The sequence below is a fragment of the Populus euphratica genome, unplaced genomic scaffold (assembly GCF_000495115.2).
Source record: "Populus euphratica unplaced genomic scaffold, PopEup_1.0 scaffold194.1, whole genome shotgun sequence".
Lineage (NCBI taxonomy): Eukaryota > Viridiplantae > Streptophyta > Magnoliopsida > Malpighiales > Salicaceae > Populus > Populus euphratica.
The window spans coordinates 166816-189255 of NW_011500072.1; the positions used below are offsets into that span (position 1 = coordinate 166816).

The following is a 22440-nucleotide window of genomic DNA, read 5'->3' on the forward strand; positions in this document are numbered from 1 at the left end:
CATTTAGGCAAACTTTTAATCATTATCCCTCCCGCCTGTCTTGTTTTATGTGCATTTGCTGCACTCTAGAAGGCAGTTTATGTAGGTTTTTGGCTTTCTCCCGTAGAAATATGACAGGAGAGTTCCTAGACTTTAAGTTTCAACTCACACTGTTAAGCTCCCAACAAGGAAAATAATGAAATTGGAGGGGCGGTGTTGGTCTTGTAGGTTAAACCTGTTTATAAAGATGGTTTACGACAACAGTTAATTGATGCATACAGTATTCATAGTTGCCGTTGGTTTATCCATCAATAATTTTGTGTATCTTTCATGTAGTTACGAAAACTGTGCCTCTGTGTGGAGTTTCTCCTGTGCTTCAATGGAAGAGGATGACACCAACATCCCCGATGGTGATTTTACTCGATCTGAAAATGAAATCCTCCACCAGGATGATTGAGTCGATCCTCGGTGGCCTTGTGCCGATACATCTCATGTCACCACTCTTGTAATTAATAGAGACAAGAACCACTGGCCTGAATACTGTACATCCTGCCATTCAATAGAAACCAGTACTTTCATTGAGCAGAGAGGTTTACGTTCAAGAGATGAATTTGGACTAATGTGAAGCACAGTATTCTTTCAAAGAAGTAAGTGATTACAAGAGGGTGAAGTTACTGCGTTTTGTAACCCAGGCATCACTGAGTGGTCAGCAGAGTGCAAGTTGTTTCGGCGGTGTCATTGACCTCCATAGAAATCAATTGAAAGGTCTCCTGATGGGATAAACTAGCGATAAGACCTGCGCTTGCACAGGAAAATCTTATTCGCATAAAATAAGAAAAGAAAACATTCAATTACATTATTTATAATGTGAAAGTGATATGAACGAATTGGGCAGAGCAATGCATCTGGTTCGGTAGTGCCATTTCTTCTTCCTTTTTTATTTACCTTTTAAAGTGAGATATAATTACATGTTAACGATGGACATTTTTCTTTGCTGTAATAGTTATTGTCCACCATGATATATATATAAACTCCTTTCGGGTTTTGTTTGACTTTTCCTTCTTCGAAATTAGATCATGACAGAGGTTAATAATTCAATGAAAAATAAATTCGAATAAGGTTTTTTGGGTTAATAATTCAATGAAAAATAAATTCTTTTTTTTTTGGTAAGTAATGAAAAATAAATTCGAATAAGGTTTTTTCTTTGAATTTCTGCATTAAAATTAGATATTATATTAATAAATCAGTTTGGATTTGACTTTTATATATATATATATATATATAGAAGAAGAAAGGTTGGATAAATGACAAAAATAAATTAGAAAAACAAAGGAAACGTAAAATATTTATGTACAGATTAGAACTTTACCCCACTTCCAAATAGCAAAAAACTACTCCAAGATTTTCTTGCATCCTGACCCGGTAACCTAATATAGCATCATTGCCACCTCAGTACTGTGTGATTTACGAGTTGCCTACTCGAGCATGTTTCAAGAAACCATAAAAGGCAAGCCAAGGAAGAAGCCAAATTATCTCAACAGCCGAAAAAGGAAAACAAAATTCATAAAACAGTAACAAAGCATGAGAAGAATTAAATCCCAAACTTTCTCGTATATCTTTTCTTCTTATTTAAGATTGATAGCCATCACAAGAAAGTTCATTCTAGAAAGATTTACTCTCAATGGCATCAGCCGAAATTGTGAGGCAAACTCTCATCATAGAGATTTCACGTAAGAGAGTAAAGAGGCTTTATCTTGGTAACACTGGTGACACTAATCATAGTGTTATTCTTTCTGATGATGTGATTGATAAGATTCTTGCATTCTTGCCTATCAAAAAGGCTATGCAGATTGGAATCTTATCATCAAGATTCAATCATTCTTGGATCGTCAGTCGTAGATTACACTTTGATAACGATTTTGCAAGAGGTCGCAGTCCAGAAAATTTCAAATCCATGGTTAATAAAGTCTTTGATTAGCATGCAGGTTCAAGTATTTTAAGTTTTCGATTATCTTTTGATGCAGATGGTGAGGGGTTCTTGGTTGAAAAGTGGATATAAAAAGCTATTGAAAAGGGTGTTGAAGAGCTCGAATTGTTTTTTTACGTAATTGGAATTAATTTTGAAGGGGGAGGGCCTGTTAAACTCATTTCTGATGTTCATGACGTTGAGTCCATCAAAATCTTAAAGCTTAGTTTTTGTCAACTTGATCTTCCACCAAAGTTTAAAGGTCTCCATTTTTTTAGCACTCTTGTTCTTAGAAAGATCATTGTAACCCCAACATTGATAGATAATCTATTTCTCAATTGCTTGTTACTTGAGACTTTAGATATAGCACAATGTTATAGAATTTTTCATTTGAAAATCTCCACCCAGAATTTAAAGAAGTTTAAGGAGTTAAAGGTTGGAGATTGCCCGGAGATTCTGATGATTGACATTGATGCACCAACTCTACATGCAATCCGTTATTGTGGGCATGTTTGTTTTATCAAATTCACCAATATCCCTGAAGTGAAAGATGTGATGCTCAATTTTGGACTTCAAAAGGCTTTACAGGGACATTTCAAGTGAGAAATCTTGTGTACGATCTTTTTAATATTCGTGTTCTCACCACTACCAGTACATTTCTTGAGGTATGTCTCCATCCATGTACATAATTGTTACTGTCTGATTATTTATCTTCTGTCCTGTTAGTGCCCCTTTTTATTTTTGGAATCTACTGGTTTATGGTTCTTAACATAACATTATGGTTTATTCAGGGTTTAACTCCAAAGTTTATGGGTGGAACATTGACAGAAATGCAATTCTCTTTTTGGAATTTGATAGAATTTCATTTGATCGTGGAAGGTGCAATGTATTGCAATCCTTATGATATTGTTTCTTTCCTCAAGAATTGCCAGTATGTAGAGAAGATTTTCATTGATGTGAGTATTAATTGGTTCGGTTCTATCAACATTAATCACAACTTTCACAAATTAAGACATGGTAATTAGTGTTAAGTGATCAGTTTAATTTCATGGCTGCTGATAAATCTTTTGCAGCTCAATGATTTTAACTTAGCATTTGGACAGTACTGGGAATTGCGTAATCGACAAGCTTTTGAGCAATCCCATGTATCTTTTCACAACCTTAAGTTCATTAAACTGTATGGATTTAAGTTTCAGCAAGACGAACTTCTGTTGGTGAAGTTTCTCCTGGGGAGCGCACCTGGCCTGGAGAAACCAGTGCTTATCACTCCCAATAAGTCTAGACGTGTCAAAGTTGTTACCCTAAATTTACTAGGCTTCTATCAAGATATCCAATCTTGGAAGGCATCTCCAAGAGCCGAGATAGCTGTGTTTGAGCATTTGAATGACAGGAGTTCTGTTTCTCATATGCATTCAAAGACATGGTACTAGGACAAGAACGGTTGGCCTTGAGAGATAATCAAGATGAAGTTGGTCCTCAGATTGCAGTCTTGTGCCTAAATAATGTACCATTTTCGTGTGTCTTGTCAAAATAATGTGCCATTCGAATTTACAGTCAATTTTTACCTCTAATAAAACTAAAATCAAACTGGATCCACCCAACCCTATAATCTCCAACAACTTCAAACCCCATAGGTACCACATAGCGACGCGGACCCCAATATATATAAAAATTAACAATACATCATGAACAATTAAAAATTATGACGCTGGATATTATTTCACAGAATCTCTTTAGAGGAATGAAAAGAAATCAGGAGGGAGAAATTCAGTGAGGATATATATGGCTGCTAGCTAGCTAGCTACTCTATTAGTTAATCAAATTATTCTCTTACGAAAAGACTTGGTAATCTTAATTTTTTATATATTTGGTGGTGAAAAAAGGGAATCAATGAAAGCTACTTTTCAAGAAAAGTACCCGTGAAACATGACCAAAGTTAAAAGATGAGTCATATTGGCAAATGGAGATGATTGCCGTAAAGTAGGAAATCTAGCAGCTTCATGACATGGATTTTTGCTCACGAACATGCATGCACATTTATCTTTCTCTTCTGGATACGTATATCAAGTTGAAATGGTATTGTCAATTAATTATCTTGAGGATATAATTTAATTTCTTCATACAAATTATATACAGAACAAGTTTAACATGTTCATATATATATATATATATATATATATATATATATATATATATCTCTATAATGTAGGATCAAAAGGCATACACAGAGGCTTAATTTGCCTATATATTAAATCAATAGATCGTTGAGTGTTCATGATGTCAAATACGACTTTGGCCTAAAGCTGCGGGAACTTAACCGAGAAGGGGTGGAGCGTGGTTGACAAGTGCTAGTGCGTGGGATGATTTGGGAAACAACAACTTGTGCACTCTAAGCACTGACTCAGTATATACTTAAAAAAACAAGCAGAAAAGATTAGCTTTTTATGACGTGGTGATTTGAGTTATTTTTAGGTGAAGAAGGGTGGGATTTCTGGTTTATTCAATGGATAAAATGGTTGGGATTTGGTTTCGTTTGGTTGTTGGTGGTGTATTAATTGTCTTGCTAGAGAGGGAGCTAGGCTGTTTGGTGGATGGTGTCGGGTTGGGGTACTGTGACTAGCGGCACTGAGTCAGGTCGGTGGAGGGGTTGTTGTCATTGTGGCCAGAGGTGTTCGGGTTGGTGAGATTGGTTGAGTTCTATCGGGAAATGATCGGAGATGATGATCTGGTGGTTTTGGGGAATGTGGTAATCCGAAGGGGGAGAGAGGTGGTAGTTGTGGTTTGATTGGGTGTCGGGATGTTTCGTTGGGGATGAAGGAGGTGGTGGTTGGCTGCTGCTAGGCTATCAAATTCTTACAAAGATAGAGGAGATGGCAGAGAGGGGGCTTCCTCTTCTTCTTCTTCTTTAATTATTTTTACTGGTTTTCTTCCCTTTTTTTATGTTTTTCTATTTTGGTCTATTCCCTTCAGGGTTTTCCCTATTTCTCTCAAGGTGTTGTTTTTTTTAAAGTAAAACCTATTTAGTAATCAATTCGAGTCGGCTAACATTTAAAGAACATGTAGGGTTCAAAGATTAAGTTTGTAGTTGATGATAAGTTTTATTTTGGGTAGCTAGTGCCCTTCGACTAGATATCCCAAATAAAATTAAATTCAAGTTTTAGATTTAGATTTAGAGTTAGTATAAGAATATTGCCAATAACTATATGATCAACACTTGTGTGTGTAGCTATTAAATGATAATTATTGTGAATTTGGTGAGTCGGGTCTATTGATTTTGTCTGCTTAGCTTTAGCTATGTTATTTTGTAGCCAAGAAAAATTATTATATTTATCTTTTGTTTTAATTATATATACTAAATAACTAATTTTTCTTTATACTTGTTATCTTAATTTAACTAATTTTTCTTTTTTTTTTCTTCACTTTTGTCCTTCTCTTGCTCTCCACCTATTATTTTCCTTTTACATTTTGTTTTGTCTCCATGATTTTTCATTCTATTCAATATTTTGAATGGTTTTTATCTATTGAAAGGCATGTGCATGTTGTGTGGAATTTACTGGAAATTATTAACTTTTTTTTACATGTGAAAACATGAAATGTTCATTTACTAACATTTTATTTGATTTGTTTTATGCATCATTGCTATGGCAGCGCATGAGGCCTCTTCCAGTATTGATATACAGCCTTTTATAATAGTTTTAGAGTTATATCGGTGAACTTTTTCTAATTGTAAAGCGGTTTCTATAAAAGCGATGGTAGTCTAACATAATTTTCTTTACAGGTATGATATTAGTAACTTATATCTTATAATTAATTATTGTTAATATATAAAAAATTTTATTTAATTTATCTATTATTATTATATATTTTTTAATTATATTATCAAATTATCTAAGTTTATTTATTGAATCTAATTAAATCAAAGTTTCTTATTTCTTTACTATCATTTGATTGAGTTTCATGTTTTTTGGTTCATGACATAACTTAGGACACCACTTTAGTTCCAAACTAAGATTAAGGTGGTGTTTAGTTTTGTGATAGCAGTTACGTTTTAAAGTATTTTTTACTAGAAAATATATTAAAATAATTTTTTTAAATTTTTTAAAACTTATTTTTTAAATCAATACATCAAAATAATTTAAAAATGCTAAAAAAATTATTTGAAACAAAACAAAATTTCAGAATTTTTCACATCACATAAACAAACACTATTTAAATGCATTTTTTTATAAAGGTTGTTTTTCAAAATATTTTTAATTAGAAATATATTAAAATAATATTTTTTTTAATTTTAACATCAACATGTTAAAACAATTAAATAATAAAATAATAATTCAAATTTTAAAAAAAATCACACACGTTATGGAAAAAAAAACTCAACTCGTACAAAAATAAAAATTAAATTCAACTCTTAGGTTCGGTCAAAGACCATGCCAATTAAGTGATCATTACTTATATGTGTGTGTATAGTTGTTAAGTGATCACTGTTGGGAATCTAGTGACTCAATGTCAATTGACTTTGTTTGGACGGCTTTAGCTTTATTTTACTTTGTAGTAAAGAACTCTTTTGTTTTTCTTTTACATTTTTTATTGTTATCATAATTTTTCTTTCTACTCAATATTTTTGATAATTTTTAACTATGGAAATGTTTATGCATGTTTTGTAGAAATCAATGAAAATTACTATCTTTTTTCATGAGGAATTCTATATAATCAGTTCATGAATCTCACATATATATATATATATATATATATATATATATATATCAAAGTTAAATTTGTAGTTAAACAATTATTTTTATTTTAGAGATTTCAATATTTTCTATCAGGTAGCTAGTATCTTATCTTATATTAGACTTAGATTTTCTAAATCAAAACTACATACAACTTGTATTCCAAATTTAGATAGTGTTCATGTTTTGTGGGTAGGAGTGTTCACTTTTTTTCTAGTTTAGTTTTAGATTAAAATAATATTTGATATTGTGATACTGTTTATTTTTTAAAATATTTTTACTAAAAAATAAATTAAAATAATATAATTTTTATTTTTTAAAATTTATTTTTAATATTAACACATCAAAATAATACAAAAATATTAAATAAAATTAATTTTATATACAAAAAACTCAAATTTTTAACGAACATGTAGTCAACTACACCGCCAAACTAACACTAAAATAAATAACCAAATCAAAATATTTTTTTATAATTTTACATATAGCAATATCAAAAACTATTTCAAATCAATCTATTTCAATTCATTTTATTTTTTTTAAAAAAAAAAAAACCGATCACACCAATGCAAGTCCAAAAATAACATCCAAAAAGAGTTATTATCAGGGGAATAACAATAACTTCGAACTTTTCATGATTTTTCTTTCTCATTTCTTATTATTTTTAAATGAAAATAAAAATTGCTCCTCTCCATTTTCACACATCCAAACGCAATAATAAGAGAGATTTTTTTTTTTTTGTCCCTTTAGTCTTCTTTCCCCTCACTTTCTTTTCACCGTCCTTTTGTTTCCAAACATTAGTGTAATAATATAAACATGGATCAATTCACTACAGGTAGACTTTTTACAAGTGTTTTTTTGATTGAAATATATTAAAATAATCTTTTTAAATTTTAAATTTTTTATATTAGTATATTAAAATTCTAAAAAATAATATTAAAAAATATTAATTTAATATTTTTTAAAATAAAAGGTATTTTTAAAGAATTCATCGTAATCTTAAACACTTATTTACTCTCGTTATTAAAATCTCTAACCATGAAACAAAAACCTAAAATCAGTCTAGTTTGTGATTATAAATAGCTTTATATATACACATACAATACTTGTAAACACCCAAAGTATTTATATGTATAGTTGGATGATAAAAGAGGTATAATCTTTTATTTAATATCTGTTTTAAAGTGTGGTTATTATTATTTGTTAAAGTATTTTTTATTTAAAATAATATTTTTTTATTTTTAAAAAATTATTTTTAATATCAAAGTATTAAAATAATTTAAAAAAACTGAAAAAAATAATTTAAAACAAATAAAAAATATTAAATTTAAAAAAAATATTTTTAAAATATAAAAATAAACAACATCTTAAATATCACCGGTTTGTACTAGGGACTACCAAGGGAGGGAGGGAGTGTGTCCATCCTTCTGACATCATGTGGTTATCTTTATCAGCTTTGAAGTGTACTTGTGGTTAGTGTTCTTTGTAGTTGGTGAGGTTAGGTTAAGCTCTTGGATCTTAGCTAAACAAACTTGCTTGCACCCCGTGCATTTATCTAACTTTCCATGCGTGTTCAGGATCTCCGTGCATCATATTTTTTAAAGTATATTTTATTTAAAATCATATTAAATTTGTTTTTATTTTTAACATTAATATATTAAAATTATATAAAAATTATTAAAAATATATTAATTTAATATTTTTTCAAAACAATTAAATTTTAAAAAAATAACTAAAAATAAAAGTTATTACATTACCAAATATAGAATGGAACTTAATTATTTAAATACATCTTGTACTTGTATATTATGTTTAGAATTGTGTTTCATGTATTAAAAAAAATTAAATTAATGTTTTATGATAATTTTAATATATTAATATTAATATTAAAAATTATTTTGATATTTTAAAATAAAAATTATTTTTAAAAAATATCATATAACACGGAAACAAACAAGCAAATCTTATTATATAATATTATGACCACCCGTGTGCTCGGGTGTACCTCATGCTAATAGTCTTTATTCTGTGTCCTTTCAACAACTTTCGACTGAATTTTGTCCTTGTTGCCGTAGGATTGACGTGTCGTTGACTAGCAATAGATTGCTATCGTGTAAAACCTGCAACTGACCATCATCAGTCAGCCGCCCTCATAGGATACTCCAGTCAAACAAACCATTGGCCACCGCTCAACACCCTTCTCGTGTGTACCTCCTCACCAAATCTCAACCACTCATCCATCAACCATAAATCACCACATCAACTAACCAATAACACTCCTCCACGTAACATAGAAACCCTACTCAACACCCTTCTCGTGTGTACTTCCTCACCAAATCTCAACCACTCATCCATCACCCTTCTCGTGTGTACCTCCTCACCAAATCTCAACCACTCATCCATCACCCATAAATCACCACATCAACTAACCAATAACACTCCTCCACGTAACATAGAAACCCGAAATATTATATATTACAGACGAGCCAGCTGTCGTTTTAGACAAACACCCAGCCCACCAAAAGTTAAAAAACTGGACAAAACGTGTTGAAGAAGGGACCGACGAAGCAGCCGACTTAGACCGACCAAATAGCCTCGTCATCGGTTAGCAACACACAACTAGCTTCCTTAATCGACTCATATCTCGCCACGTGTCCCTCTGCAACGGCTAGTTTCATTTTAACCGCCAAAAGGATAAGTACAGTAATTTTTTAAAGAAACACGCACACGGCGAGAAGATATTTATTTATCTTCGGGAAACTATAAACGTGCCCTCTGAGTATATCTACAATTTCAATTTAATCCTTTTCTCCTAATTGCACCAATATTAACCCCCAACTATCCTAATTGTTGCAATGTTCTATATAGGAACAGAAGAGATAGAAATAGTGAAACTGTTAGAACATGTTTTCTTATATTTTTTTTATTTTTAAAGTATAAAAATTCACTCTAAAATTATTACATAAACATATATTTTATGATAATATATTTATCTTTAAATCAAATAAGTTTGTAATACATTTAGCATCACAAAGAAAATATAGTTCACCATATACGATCTTAAATATTTTAAATTTAAATAAAGATAGTATAAAAAAAATATTATAAAGTATTGATTTTTTATATGAAAACCCTACCTAACATATTTATCAAGGAATCTCATCCACAATACTGGATTTTTTTTACTAATACAATCATGATAAATCTTTTGTAAATATCATACTTCTCTAATGGGGAATAAAAACCGTTGAGATAAATGAATGGTAAACCAAAGAGGGACCAAAAGGCAATGTTACTTATAGATGGAGGGCAATATCTTATGATTTGTCCAAAATCTACTATGCACTGGAAACCTCCAGTTTTTTCTAGCGTTAACCACGTTTATTTTAAGAATTGTTTTTACTGTTACACCTCGGATTTAAAAAAAGAAAAGAAAATAAAAAGCAAATCTTTTTCACGCTATATAAGCAAAACTTTACCATTCTTGAAAGCAGACCAAACTAATTTCAACTTCAAAGGCTTATAAACGTTCTATAACGATCACTCTCAAAGAATTTAGGGTTTTGTATCTCATTTGCAACCTTAGCAAAAAAAAAAAGGGTTCGTTTCTCTATCTTTTTGAAGATTTTCCCGATATTTTCTTGATATTGTTCGCCTTGTAGTTAAAGGGTTTTATTATTAAGCCTAATCTAACCATTTTTTTCTTGGGGGTGCAGATTTAGTGACAAAGATTTGGTGATTTAAAGAAGTGAGATTTTGTAAATATGGCATTGGGGAAGCGGTGTAGTTCAATGAAGGCAAATAGGGTTAGTGGTGGTGCTTTAGTGAGCGGAGAAGAAGAGGGGTTAGGGTTCAAGTTTGTGAGGTCATATTCATTTGGAAGGAAAAGGGTTTTAAGTACTAAGAATAATGTTAACAGTGAAGATCTGTTGAATATTGATTCCACTTTTAAGTCTCCCTTGAAGAGGCTCCGCAGTTTAGAGCCTGAAAAGTCTAATCTTGAAAGCCTGCCTCAAGATATCTTGGTAAGTTTTACATGTATACCTAGTTTGAAATTTCTTGACTTGGTGATTTTTGCTTTTGGGTTTTTGATTGAAGGGTTTTAGTTATTGAAAGTTTCTATCCTTGGGTTTTGCAGATCAGGGTTTTGTGTCGTGTGGATCATGATGATTTGAAGCAGCTTTTTCATGTGTCGAAAGTGATTAGAGAAGCTGTAAGTGATTAAATCTATTTTTATTTTGCTGAACTAGACTAGCAATTAGTTGTTTTTTAATTAGTTATTGATTAAGATTTTTTTGTTCTTTTGTGTTCAAAGACTTTGATTGCAAAAGAAAGTCATTTTGCCTATAGCACCCCAAGGAAGTCTCAAGGTTTTCGATCTCCATTTGATCTTGAGAATCCAAGTGAATTGGATGAAATTGAAGCTCCAAATGCGCCAAAGCAGCGAAGGTCTTACAAGTCACGGTTAAATCGGAAGAGCATTGCTGATGTATCAGTGGCATTGTTTGCTTCGCCAAAGAAGGGGCTATTCATGGAAACAGAAATGTGAGAGGCAGGGGTTTTGTAAATACAAGTTAAAAAGAGGAGATTAAATTGTTGTAGATAAAGGGTGAAAGGAGGAGGGTTTTGGGTTTTGGGTATTTGGATTTGATCAGATCTCAATTCGGGTTCTGTACATGGCAATAATCTTCACAAGTTACACTTTGACACAGACCATTGTAGATTCTTCAACAGCTTTCATTGAAGATAGGATTTTTGGCCTGTTTTGTATCTCTTCAAGTTACTAGCATGCGCAAGTTAGGGAGGGAATATGGGATATTTATTTGAGAGGAGGTCTTGGACCTTTCATTTGGGATAAAGAATGAGAATTGTTGTGTACATTTACTTACTCGTTTTGTTTGAGTAAAATAAATATGGAATGTTTCCTCATTAATTCTTCCAGTTCTCAAATCCATTTCTTTTCTGCTGGTAATTGCCTTCTCTGCATACCTTTTAATTTTATTTGCTATCTATGCACTGCTTAATTCTTATGGGATGTGGCAAGCTGAGACTGTTTTTACTATTTACGATCTGGTTCTGTGTATTGCATTTGATTAAGAGGAAAAAAATATAGATTCTGTTTATAGCTTAGAAACGTGTACTGAGGAGGTCACAAGATCCATGAATTATAACTGGCGAATGTGCCGAATACAGTTATGTCAATTGTCGAGTAAAAGCAAATCTAGCATAATTTCAGCCCTGACAAGTGGTGAGAGATTGACGTTCCAGAAGATGCCCCTGGCATTTAGGAGACAGCAAATTTGGGCAGAAGTTTGGGGACAGTTTCCTTTCTGTCGTGGGGGAAAATCTAGACGGGGACAGCTGTTGGAGTGGGGGAGGTTCTTAACTTGCAAGGAAGGTTAATGTTTCGATGGATGCCATGGAAAAGGCAATACGAAGATGTGCTCAGCTTGAATCAAGGGAGCAGTAGATTTTAGCTGTGAAAGAGGATAATAGTAAACGGAATCTACTTGGATCCTTTTGAGCTCTATGATTAAGCTATTTCCATGTATGATATCAACGTACTGGGTAGGTAATTATTTTCAGTAAACCAGAAGGTCAGGATTAAAAGTTAACTTATTAGAAAACACTTATCCTCCTAATGTGATGACACTTGTCAAGGTTGGGTCTTGACTCTTGGTTGTCATATGCTCTTTCCGTAGAATTTACAACCCTCATCCCTCTCACGCACACACAGTGTTGACTGAGTCGTAACAGAGGAAAGAGGGGATACGGTTCTGATGGTTCTAGAATTTTCCTTTAGCTTTGGATAATGTGTGATATGGGGATTTGGGGTCGAGAGACATTGATATTTCATTTTTTTTTTTAAAAAGTAATATAATTTAAAAATAAATATTATTTTTTAAAAAAAAGTAATATAATTTAAAAATAAATATTTTTTATTTTAAAAAATTAACTTTATTTGTATACAAAACTTATTTGGATAATACCTTGAAAAATAAAATAGAAACAGAACAGTTAAAAAATTTTATACTAAACAAAACAACATGCAAAAACCATGACTTGAATCATGAGATCAAAATAAACTCGTAGAAAAAACTTGAAAATAATCATAAAATCAATATATAAAAAACTAATGTGAAATAATAAAATTGTACGAAACTAAATTCCCAACAAGTTATATGTCGAGACATGAAACCAAGGAAAAGAACTAATTACACAAAAAAATTGAAAAAATAAGAGCGAGAAAAAATATTAATTAAAAGGATATAAATTTTCAATTGAAGGATTTAATTGAATTGATAAATAAATTTAATAAAAAAAATTAAAAGAATGAGTATCAAACTGAAAAAATAAAACAATAGAAAATTTGATTGAAAGATCAAATTAAAAGAAAAAACTTCAACAAAAATGCCAGGGATAAAATTAGAATTTTAAAAAATAAGAACCGAAATAAAAAGTCAAACACATGAAAAATTACAATTAAAAGACTAAATTGAAAAGAATAAAAACTTCTAAAAATAAAAAAAAAATAAAAATTAATAGAATGTAAATTGAAAAGTAAGAAATAAAGAGGACAAAATTGCACATTACCTGTTATCAAAGAGATAAAAAAAAAAACTTAAAAGATCATCAGTGACAAACCAACTACTATAAGCTAAATACATAAATACCCTCAAGTACTAAGTTATGTTTTGTTTTTTTCAAGATTAAAGATGTAATTGCATTATATTAAAATTTGAAAAATGTAAAACATTGATATTAATTATATTGATAAATTGGTCACTAAAATGATTGTCAAATCACTAATGACTTTTCTAATATTTAAAAAATCAAGACACGTTGCTGGACGATACACCTGATTATCAAATATAAATTAATTAATTATTTAATCTATAGTAAATTAAATTATTTAATTTATGTAATTATATTTAATTAAAATTATAATTTATATTTGAATCAACATATTAAAAACCTAATGGGCTACACGTATTAGGAACTATTAGTTAGAAATTAAACTAAGATACTTTAATTAAGTATGACTTGATTAAAATATATTTTAAAGATTAAAAATTAAAATATAATTAATACAAAGATTATATTTTCAGAAATAGAAAATCAAAGATTTGATTGAATTAATTTCTCAAATTATCCTGAATTAATATATGGGTATTACTCGGGGGGGTAAAATGATATTTTTTTAATTTATAAGGTTTTTTATACATCCTTATAAATAGTAATTTATGTATTTTATTTTTTAATTGTTGTTTGTCAGACAAAAAAATTACAAAAACAAAAAATTAAAGCTAATATTCTTGGCATGATAATCTCTCTTTTCTAAATAGAATTTCATAAAATTTATGATGAGTGATTCCTATAAATTACTATTGAAGACTAGATACATGGATGACTTATGATTTGTAATAATTTAATCTTCAAATAATTATTCCAAGCTAAAAAGTCAGACTTTTAAATAATAAATTTTTAAATAATTTTAAATTTATATGATAAAATTTTAAAAACTTTTAAATAATTTTATTTTATAATTTTCATTACACATTTAAGATCTTGGTTCCCACGTCCTATCTCGAGGGACCGAAGTTATGAGAAACTATTTCATAAGCTTTGTCGTATTCATAAAACGTTGAGTCCATAATAATTTTATAATGGGTTTCACACAATTTAGGCTAGGGGACACATTACAAGCAACATCCATCTAACTAAAACTCTGCAAGAATGAACATCTCACCCAAAAAAAAGAAAAAGAAATCTACAACCATAATAAAGTCCACATGAGTGATAAATCCTTGGTTACATGCATTTAATTACTAAAAAGTTGAAAAAAAAATCCCTTTTTTTTTAGTTTTAATTGTTAGTATATTCCTAAGCTGTATTTTCTTAATAATAATTATAAAAAAAAGATGATAAAATTTTAAAAACTTTTAAATAATTTTATTTTATAATTTTCATTACACATTTAAGATCTTGGTTCCCACGTCCTATCTCGAGGGACCGAAGTTATGAGAAACTATTTCATAAGCTTTGTCGTATTCATAAAACGTTGAGTCCATAATAATTTTATAATGGGTTTCACACAATTTAGGCTAGGGGACACATTACAAGCAACATCCATCTAACTAAAACTCTGCAAGAATGAACATCTCACCCAAAAAAAAGAAAAAGAAATCTACAACCATAATAAAGTCCACATGAGTGATAAATCCTTGGTTACATGCATTTAATTACTAAAAAGTTGAAAAAAAAATCCCTTTTTTTTTAGTTTTAATTGTTAGTATATTCCTAAGCTGTATTTTCTTAATAATAATTATAAAAAAAAGACAGTAACTCTTTGGGATTACTCTACGCTTGAAAAAAAAAGTGAAAAAAGAAATAAATTTAATGATAATTTAATTCTTTACCATTATAGTAAATAGAAGGGAAAAAAGAATTTGTTTCTCATTTTTATTTTTGTTAAAAAGAGAGAGAGAGAGAGAGAGAGAGAGAAATTAACTGATATATTCACTAAAAAAATGTTTTTATAGCAATAAATAAATAAATAAAATCATATTATAAGTGTTGGCCATTTATTATATTCCAATCCATCTATATATAAATATAAATTGATGTATTTCAAGAAAAAAAAAAACAATTTGCTTTCTTACTTTTATTTGGATTCAAACTCAAAAAGACAAGGCAGAGAACAAAATCACTTCCTGCTTGATCCAAAGCTTCTAAAAGTATTTCATAATATTCAAATGGCATCAATAAAGCTGAGCCCTCATACAGCCCACTAAAGTCTCACACAAGCCCAATAATAGCCGTACTCGAGCTTTAAGACACAGCCCACACATCTCTCTCAGGATTCCGCATATATAAACAGAACCGGCACCGTTATGCCGTTCCATTTCGCGCCTTTGACACTTCTCTTCTTCCCCGCTCACTCCCCCATTCAATCTCGCAATGACTTTCACGAAACGCGAGCTCTCACCCCGACCAGAATCCAAAAGGGCAGAGCTTGATGTCTCTGGACCCGATTCTCTAAGGTCCACGTCGAACCAGCTGCGCGCGATGCTCAATCCCGCTGGTTGTGATTTAGGTAACAGGACCCTTTTTTATTACTCTTCTCTGTTTTTTAGTTTGATGGATTAATATTAATAGGGTTCAATTCACAATTAATTTTTTTTGCTATATTTGAGAATTGGAGGTTTTGATTGAGTAATTTGTGAATTAAATAATAAAAGAAAATTTATTTAATTTAGATTATATTGTTTAATTGAAGTGTGGGTGCCACTCAATAACTGTTATATGAAAGAACTTGATGTAGCTTGTGGCTAATTGATACATGCTAGGGAGGTAGCGGTTTATTTGGTGGTTTAGGTTTTATTATAAAAACACATAATGTAATTCTATTTCGATATAGTGAAAATAAAGGCTTCTCATTTCTGCAGATGCGGACATTATCGAACCATATTAAATCTTGTGTTTTTATTAATTTCTCTTCTATTATAATATTCATTATTAATTAATGCAGCAGGTTTTTCACAACAGAACTGCTAGACCCCATAAAAACTTATAAAGGTGAAGGCTAAAGAGAGAATTTTTATTTCTTTAACAACTGAAACTTTGAGTTAAAGTATCTTAAACCCTAAAAATTAAAATGTTTATAAACCCTCAAAGATAATGTGATTTTGGAGGAAGAATTAACAAAAGAAAAAAAAATCTCCTTACCACAGAATTTTATTATATCCCACCTGCAATATTGGAACAATATTGATTGATTATTTTATCAGTGAAAGAAAAGGACATTGTGGTAGATACGAAGATGGCCACTCCATTCCATTCTGTGTGCGCAAACCTGGAAGCTATGCTGAACCTTTTAGTTTGCCTTTTTTTTATATTTTGATATTGAACTAGATGGTCTTCAATGAGTAGGCATTTGCTTATTGTTGGTCTGTTGGTCGTGCCAATGTTGGAATAACAAGACGGAAGTATTGTTTCGGTTGAAAGATTGTTTTGGTTCAGTGGGTTAATATGGAATACTCACCTCCGGACCAGCAGTATGTTTGTCATTTAGGCATTTCTAGGGGAATGATGCCTGGGGAAACCTAGGGGAGATGCTTCTTAGCTTTGGGTTTGAAGGCACAGGAAAAATCTCTAGTGCTGTGTTGAGCTTGAAACTAAATCATTGGCTTTTATAGGATTATCTGAGAATGGAAAATGGTTGGGATTTGCAAAGGGATTGATGCTGGCCCAAGGGGTCTTGAAGTGGTGTATTCTCTAGTAGAAGAGCTATAATGGGAGTCAGCTCTTTTTCCTAATGTTCTATTGAGGAATGTCGTGGTTCAGTTTCGTTGAAGACGGACTTGTTCTTGAACAAGACTGAAGCCCTGGGCTTCAGCTCTTGATGATGGGAATGCAATAATGGGACCTAATTCTTCTGACATTAGTTATTGTGAAGTAATGACGATGGTGGGGTTGCCTGCTTCTGGTAAAACTACGTGGGCAGAGAAATGGGCAGAAGAGTACCCAGAGAAGCGTTTTGTGTTACTTGGAAGAAACCTTATTCTGGATGAAATGAAGGTTCCAGTTTTTTCCTTTAACATTCTGTCCTTCTTGCAGAGAAGATTTTCCTCTCTCTGCACTGGTATTCTTTGGCATGGTGAACGATACTATTTTTTTAAATAGGTTCCTGGGCTATTTTGTAAGCACAGCTATGGTGAACAATCCGATCGCAGACTCCTTGAAATCATTTATCAATCAAACCAATGTTTTCAAAAATGCATGCACTCACAAATCGAGCCCATTTTCAAGTTTCTGCAAGGTAGTGTCATGTGTCATTCGCTTTGTATATAAAGCAAATAATCAAGTATGATTTGAATCTCTTATTTAATTTATTACTGTAAAGCATATTGCTGTTGTGGCATTTCCAAAACCAGAAGATCTAAAATTCCAAGCAGATAAGAGATTTAAAGAAATGGAGGGAGTTGCTGCTGATGCCTTAAACAATATGATAGGTATCATTTTTCACCATGGCCTGTTTAATCTTGGCAGCTAATTGGTTCTCCCCATAAGGATATGCCTGTTCCACATGAACTTTTTGATCAGGTAAACATTTGGTAAGCATAAATCAAACATATCCATATTATACAAATTTTTTTGCATAGTTTGGCTGATAGCTTAAATCATTTTATAAGGTCATTTTTGTTGAAATCGATTGAAGGGAGTCACAGAGGCATTTGGAGGAAGCGAAGTGTGCTTTAAAGACTGAATCTCTGTTTTGCTCCTGGAAGACTTCCTTCAAGTTATGTGATGGGCCTCCACTATAAAATCAAGGAGCTTTACCAGGTTTTTGTATTGCCTTTTTCGATCTGTTTATTCTTATGTCATTAGATAAAGTCCATGATAGTTTTCCATTTGATTCAGTTGGTAGTGGATCCTGGCAAAGTTTTCATCCACCTCCTCCACCATTGTGTTATGGCTACTACCAAAACACCAACCCACCTCCTTAATCACTGAATTATGGCTACCAAAATACCAACCTACCTCCTCCACAAATAAGTAAGAGTTTCCCAGTTTCTAATGTTCTTTATTTTTTAAATTTTCCAGGATCTGTTTTCTACTTCGCTTCTGTAAGGAAGCGCGAGTGCTGTTGACTTAGAGATGAGATATTCTCTAGTCCATTTACTGAGTGAACACTTACCAGAGATATGTATTGACAAATAGTGGCTAACGTGTTAATACCCTTGGTGAACACAAAGTATCAGGGGTTTGGATCTTCTTTGGTGGCATATCAAAGCTATAAAAGTCCTTCCATACCTAGAGCTCCTGTTCCTCGTGGAGCTTGAGCAAGTTCTGTACCAAGAAATAACAGTGGTTGCTCTTGGGGCTCTGGTTCTATTTCTGGTGGTAGAGCTGACTCTTGCCAAAACTATGGATTTGTTGATCCATATGGCAGAGCAAACACTGTTGGTGAGAATAGTGTTGTTTCTTGGTGCTGCCGCTACTTCCAACCCCTACTGGAGCAGCATGGCAGAAACCTTCACAGGGGGAGCTGCAAGGACGTCTTCCTTTACATGCGATAATATTGGAGGTCTCCCCACCAGCCTGTAGGCTCCAATACATATTCCCAGTCATTCTCCTTCTTCATATGGTAGCTATTATAACACATTATTTCGCATGTGTATGTGCACATAGATATCTGTTCAGGAGAGTCTTTATAGCTTGGACAATTGAAGAAGCTGGACTGCCTAGTGAATTGCATCCCAACCGTGCCATTTCAATCCCTTATTAGCTGTTTGTGGATATTTGGATGCTAATTTATGCTTTTTACCATGTATGACCAAGCATAAACAGTGTGACCAGAAAGTTCAACTCAGTTTACCCCTTGAAATACCGCAAGTCTTAAACTTTGAGATTTATGATAATTATCTAATGATGATTTATAGGTTGTGCCCCTTGCATCCTATATTGTCTATCGGTATTTGTTATTCAACAAAAGCCTCAATCTCAACTGGCAGTTTCAGCTACAGGGATCTTTTTCTTGCATTCTCAATTTCCTTTGGTATAAAATACCATACATTGTCTTTTAACTGGTATCTTTCTTTTTTCAGGTTTGCCTTGTGGAACTCCTTGCTTTCCACTACTGCATCTACTGCTCCATCATCAAGGTCCCCGTGTTCCAATTTTCCTGCTGGCATGCAGCATCATTCTGGAGGATATAACCCTCCTCCTCGGAGAAACTGCTAATTTCCGGATAGTCTTGCCATCCATTCCTCAAGACCTCGGAGATCTTACTTCCAAACTAAAGACCGGAAAATCGAGAAGGCCAAGTTCTGGTTCATGCTGAACTGCAGATATTTTGCAAACATGAACTTAATGAACAGAGTTCAAAGGGCCCCACTCCAAAGATAATTTCAAGATTTTTGTAAGTACTACCACATATTTCAAGATTTTTTTACTTTATAGGAGACTATAGTTGGGATCGAAGTTCAGAGAAACGTCCATATAAAATCCGTCACTTGACTGGAAGTAGTTGGAGTTTAGGTTTTTTATGAGTTTGGCTGCTAGCTTCCAAGTTTTTGAAGAATTGTATGCTAAATCTACACAGAAATTATCAAACTTGAGAGAGCGAGAAGTAATGGAAGTGCTGGAAGGAAAGGCTTAGGTCCCATATGTTTGACACCTGAGCTCCAGACCATGTGATAAGCCTCTCTAAAGCTGCAGATTCCTTGTCGCCAATCCATGCTTTGAACCCCACCATAAACCCCGCTCCCTGATCCACCTGTCCATCTCTTTGCTATTACCTTCTAGCCGCGTTTTTCCGTTACAACATTGAATTGACGCCTAGATTTATTGTCTGCCTCACCTTATAAACAGTGTCTGCTAGGACTTTTTATTTTTATTTTTTAATTAAAAATATATTAAAATAATATTTTTTTATATTTAAAAAAACATCAATGAAGAATTTTTTTCCAAACAAGAAATAATTTGAAAGGTAAAAATTACTATAATGTTAAACAGACATATACACATGACACTAATAGTTTAACCTCATCAAAAAAAATCTATAGCATGACAATAATAGTTTAACCTCATCAAAAAAAATCTAAAAAATATTAATTTCATTTTTTAAACAAAAATAAAAAACAATTTAAAAATAAAAACTATCAAGATTGCTTTAGACATATAGTAAACAAACGCATTCTTTTTGGATTTTCTAATAATCAAGAGGAGATTATAAGAAATAATGTGCGGAGAGAATTTATTAAATAGTGATACAAAATACAGCTTCGTGTGTTTTTGGAAAATAATCAATATCTGTGATGATACGAAGAGGATGAAAACCTGTTTTGACAATAGCAGGTTTCGGAGGTAATTGAGTGTAATAAACTAATAATTCCACTTTACTCGGCAAAGATCACATTTTATGAAATAGTAAAAAAAATTGTTTGGATAAATATGTAAAATAAATTCAATTGATCACGAACTTAATTTATTTTTCATAACTCCACATGTTATCTTCCTATAGTAAAAATACTATATATGTATTACATAGGACACCAAAAGCTTGATTCATATATAATGATTGGCAAAAGCATTGCGACCACTTAGCAAATATTTGTAGATTCATGTTTTAAAAAGAAACCCTAATAATTGTAAATTATTTTGATCAAGGAAATAATTCTAAGAACAAAGAAAAAAGTTTTTGTGGGAGTGAGATCTAACACCTAAAAGAACAGCCTTTTCTTTTGAAATATCAAAACTCTACCATGACCAATAAGTAGGCATGCAAAAGCCCACAGGGACCCCGCTATAAAATTCAATGTTTCTTTAATGTCCATTCACTTCTTTGCATTTTCTTAGAAGCCAAGTTAGGGTTTTATAGTGGTAGACCAGAAACTATCTATATATAATGGTAGAGAGAGGGAGAGGGAGAGGGAGGGAGAGAGAGTACGTGTTTAGCATTGTAATGCTAGGTTTTTTTCAAAAATACTTTTCATTTAAAAATATATTAATTAAAAAAAATTTATGTTTTCTTAATATTAATATATCAAAAATCACTAAAAAATATGAATTTGATTTCTTTACAAAATAAATACATTTCTAAAAAAAATTAAAAAACAAAAATTACTGCAGTCCCTAAACTTAAAAGAGAGAGAATTCTATTCCTTTGAGTATAGAACAATCCATGGAGGCATGCAGAACCTAATTTTATTTTTTCCTTAATTCTTTCTTGGGGTAGGTTTTCAATGACCAATAAAATGCTTTAGTTGATGGAGGAGAACTTAGCTTTAATGGAGATCACCACGTCCATGCTAAGCAAAAATGGGTTGCTATGACACATCCATGCCTGTTATCCCTTGGCCATTAACTCACTCGGTGGGTGCATTTGGACCTCTCATCGCTTACCCTCTCTGCACTCAACTGTGCCGGTGCTGTTTCTTGTTGGTCGTTGTTATTATTGTTGTTGTTGTTATTATTATTATTATAAATATTTAAATTAATTTATGTATATTTTAATTATTTTTTAAATTTTAAAGTTAAAAATCATATAAATTTTTAGTAAATTTAAGAGGATTCAAATTTATGGTTATTAAAAAGTAAGCTCAACATCTGATCAATTAAGTTATCTTTTATAATTGTTATTTATGATGGTTAAGTTGTATTATTTTTAAATCAACTTAAACACATAGAGATTTAGTACATTATTTGATTAAGGATATAAATTATTCTACGAGGTTTTTAATTTCACAATTAATCAGCTTGAGACGTGAACCATGATGGCTGAAAAAAGTGTGCACCCAACCCTTTGAGGAAAATATTTCTATTATCTCAAGAATACCGATCTCTTTATACTCCATCCATTTAAATTGAGTTGCACGAAATATTGACAATCATGTATTAAAATGGATGTATTTCCATTAATTCTTATATGTTATTTCCATTCTTCTAAATCATATAAAATACATCATTTTGAATTCCATTATTAATTATCATATATGATTCAATTCAAATGGATGAAATATGAAATAGAGAGTGCACGCTTCTACGGTATTGAACATATTTCCTTTCTTTTCGAGAGATAAGGCCATCCTCTCGAGCTCTGCATTGAAGTCTAAGCTAAAAGAAGATTATTTTCTACGTTTATTACTTAATTATTTAACTTAATTCTAAGCTTTATTAGCCGTATTGATTCCAAGAGATGCAAGCAAATTATTGAGTTACCAAAAACTTGATCAACCGAGGTTCTTGTCCACAATATCG

The 22440-nt window shown here is 31.7% G+C and overlaps 2 protein-coding genes and 1 long non-coding RNA gene across 4 annotated transcripts; all 3 read left to right on the plus strand.

The window, feature by feature from the left end:
• Nucleotides 1-10150: 10150 nt before the first annotated feature.
• On the plus strand, nucleotides 10151-11611 carry LOC105108505 (F-box protein At1g61340-like). The gene is made up of 4 exons (XM_011002835.1): nucleotides 10151-10275; nucleotides 10392-10700; nucleotides 10814-10888; nucleotides 10991-11611. Exons 2-4 carry the CDS (start codon nucleotides 10440-10442, stop codon nucleotides 11222-11224), a joined length of 570 nt encoding a protein of 189 aa, XP_011001137.1. The 5' UTR covers nucleotides 10151-10275; nucleotides 10392-10439; the 3' UTR covers nucleotides 11225-11611.
• Nucleotides 11612-15552: 3941 nt separating this feature from the next.
• LOC105108504 (uncharacterized) lies at nucleotides 15553-17718 on the plus strand. 2 transcript variants are annotated; one of them, XR_839070.1, is made up of 3 exons: nucleotides 15553-15772; nucleotides 16591-17497; nucleotides 17582-17718. It is a non-coding gene; the product is annotated as an uncharacterized LOC105108504 (long non-coding RNA). The 2 variants fall into 2 exon arrangements; XR_839071.1 differs by lacking the exon at nucleotides 17582-17718 and having other exon boundaries at nucleotides 15561-15772; nucleotides 16591-17256; nucleotides 17362-17454.
• A 33-nt stretch (nucleotides 17719-17751) lies between these two features.
• LOC105108530 (uncharacterized) lies at nucleotides 17752-19726 on the plus strand. The gene is made up of 4 exons (XM_011002863.1): nucleotides 17752-17781; nucleotides 18283-18305; nucleotides 18441-18766; nucleotides 19287-19726. The coding sequence occupies exons 1-4, from the start codon at nucleotides 17752-17754 to the stop codon at nucleotides 19520-19522; spliced, it is 615 nt and encodes a 204-aa protein (XP_011001165.1). The 3' UTR covers nucleotides 19523-19726.
• Nucleotides 19727-22440: the final 2714 nt, after the last annotated feature.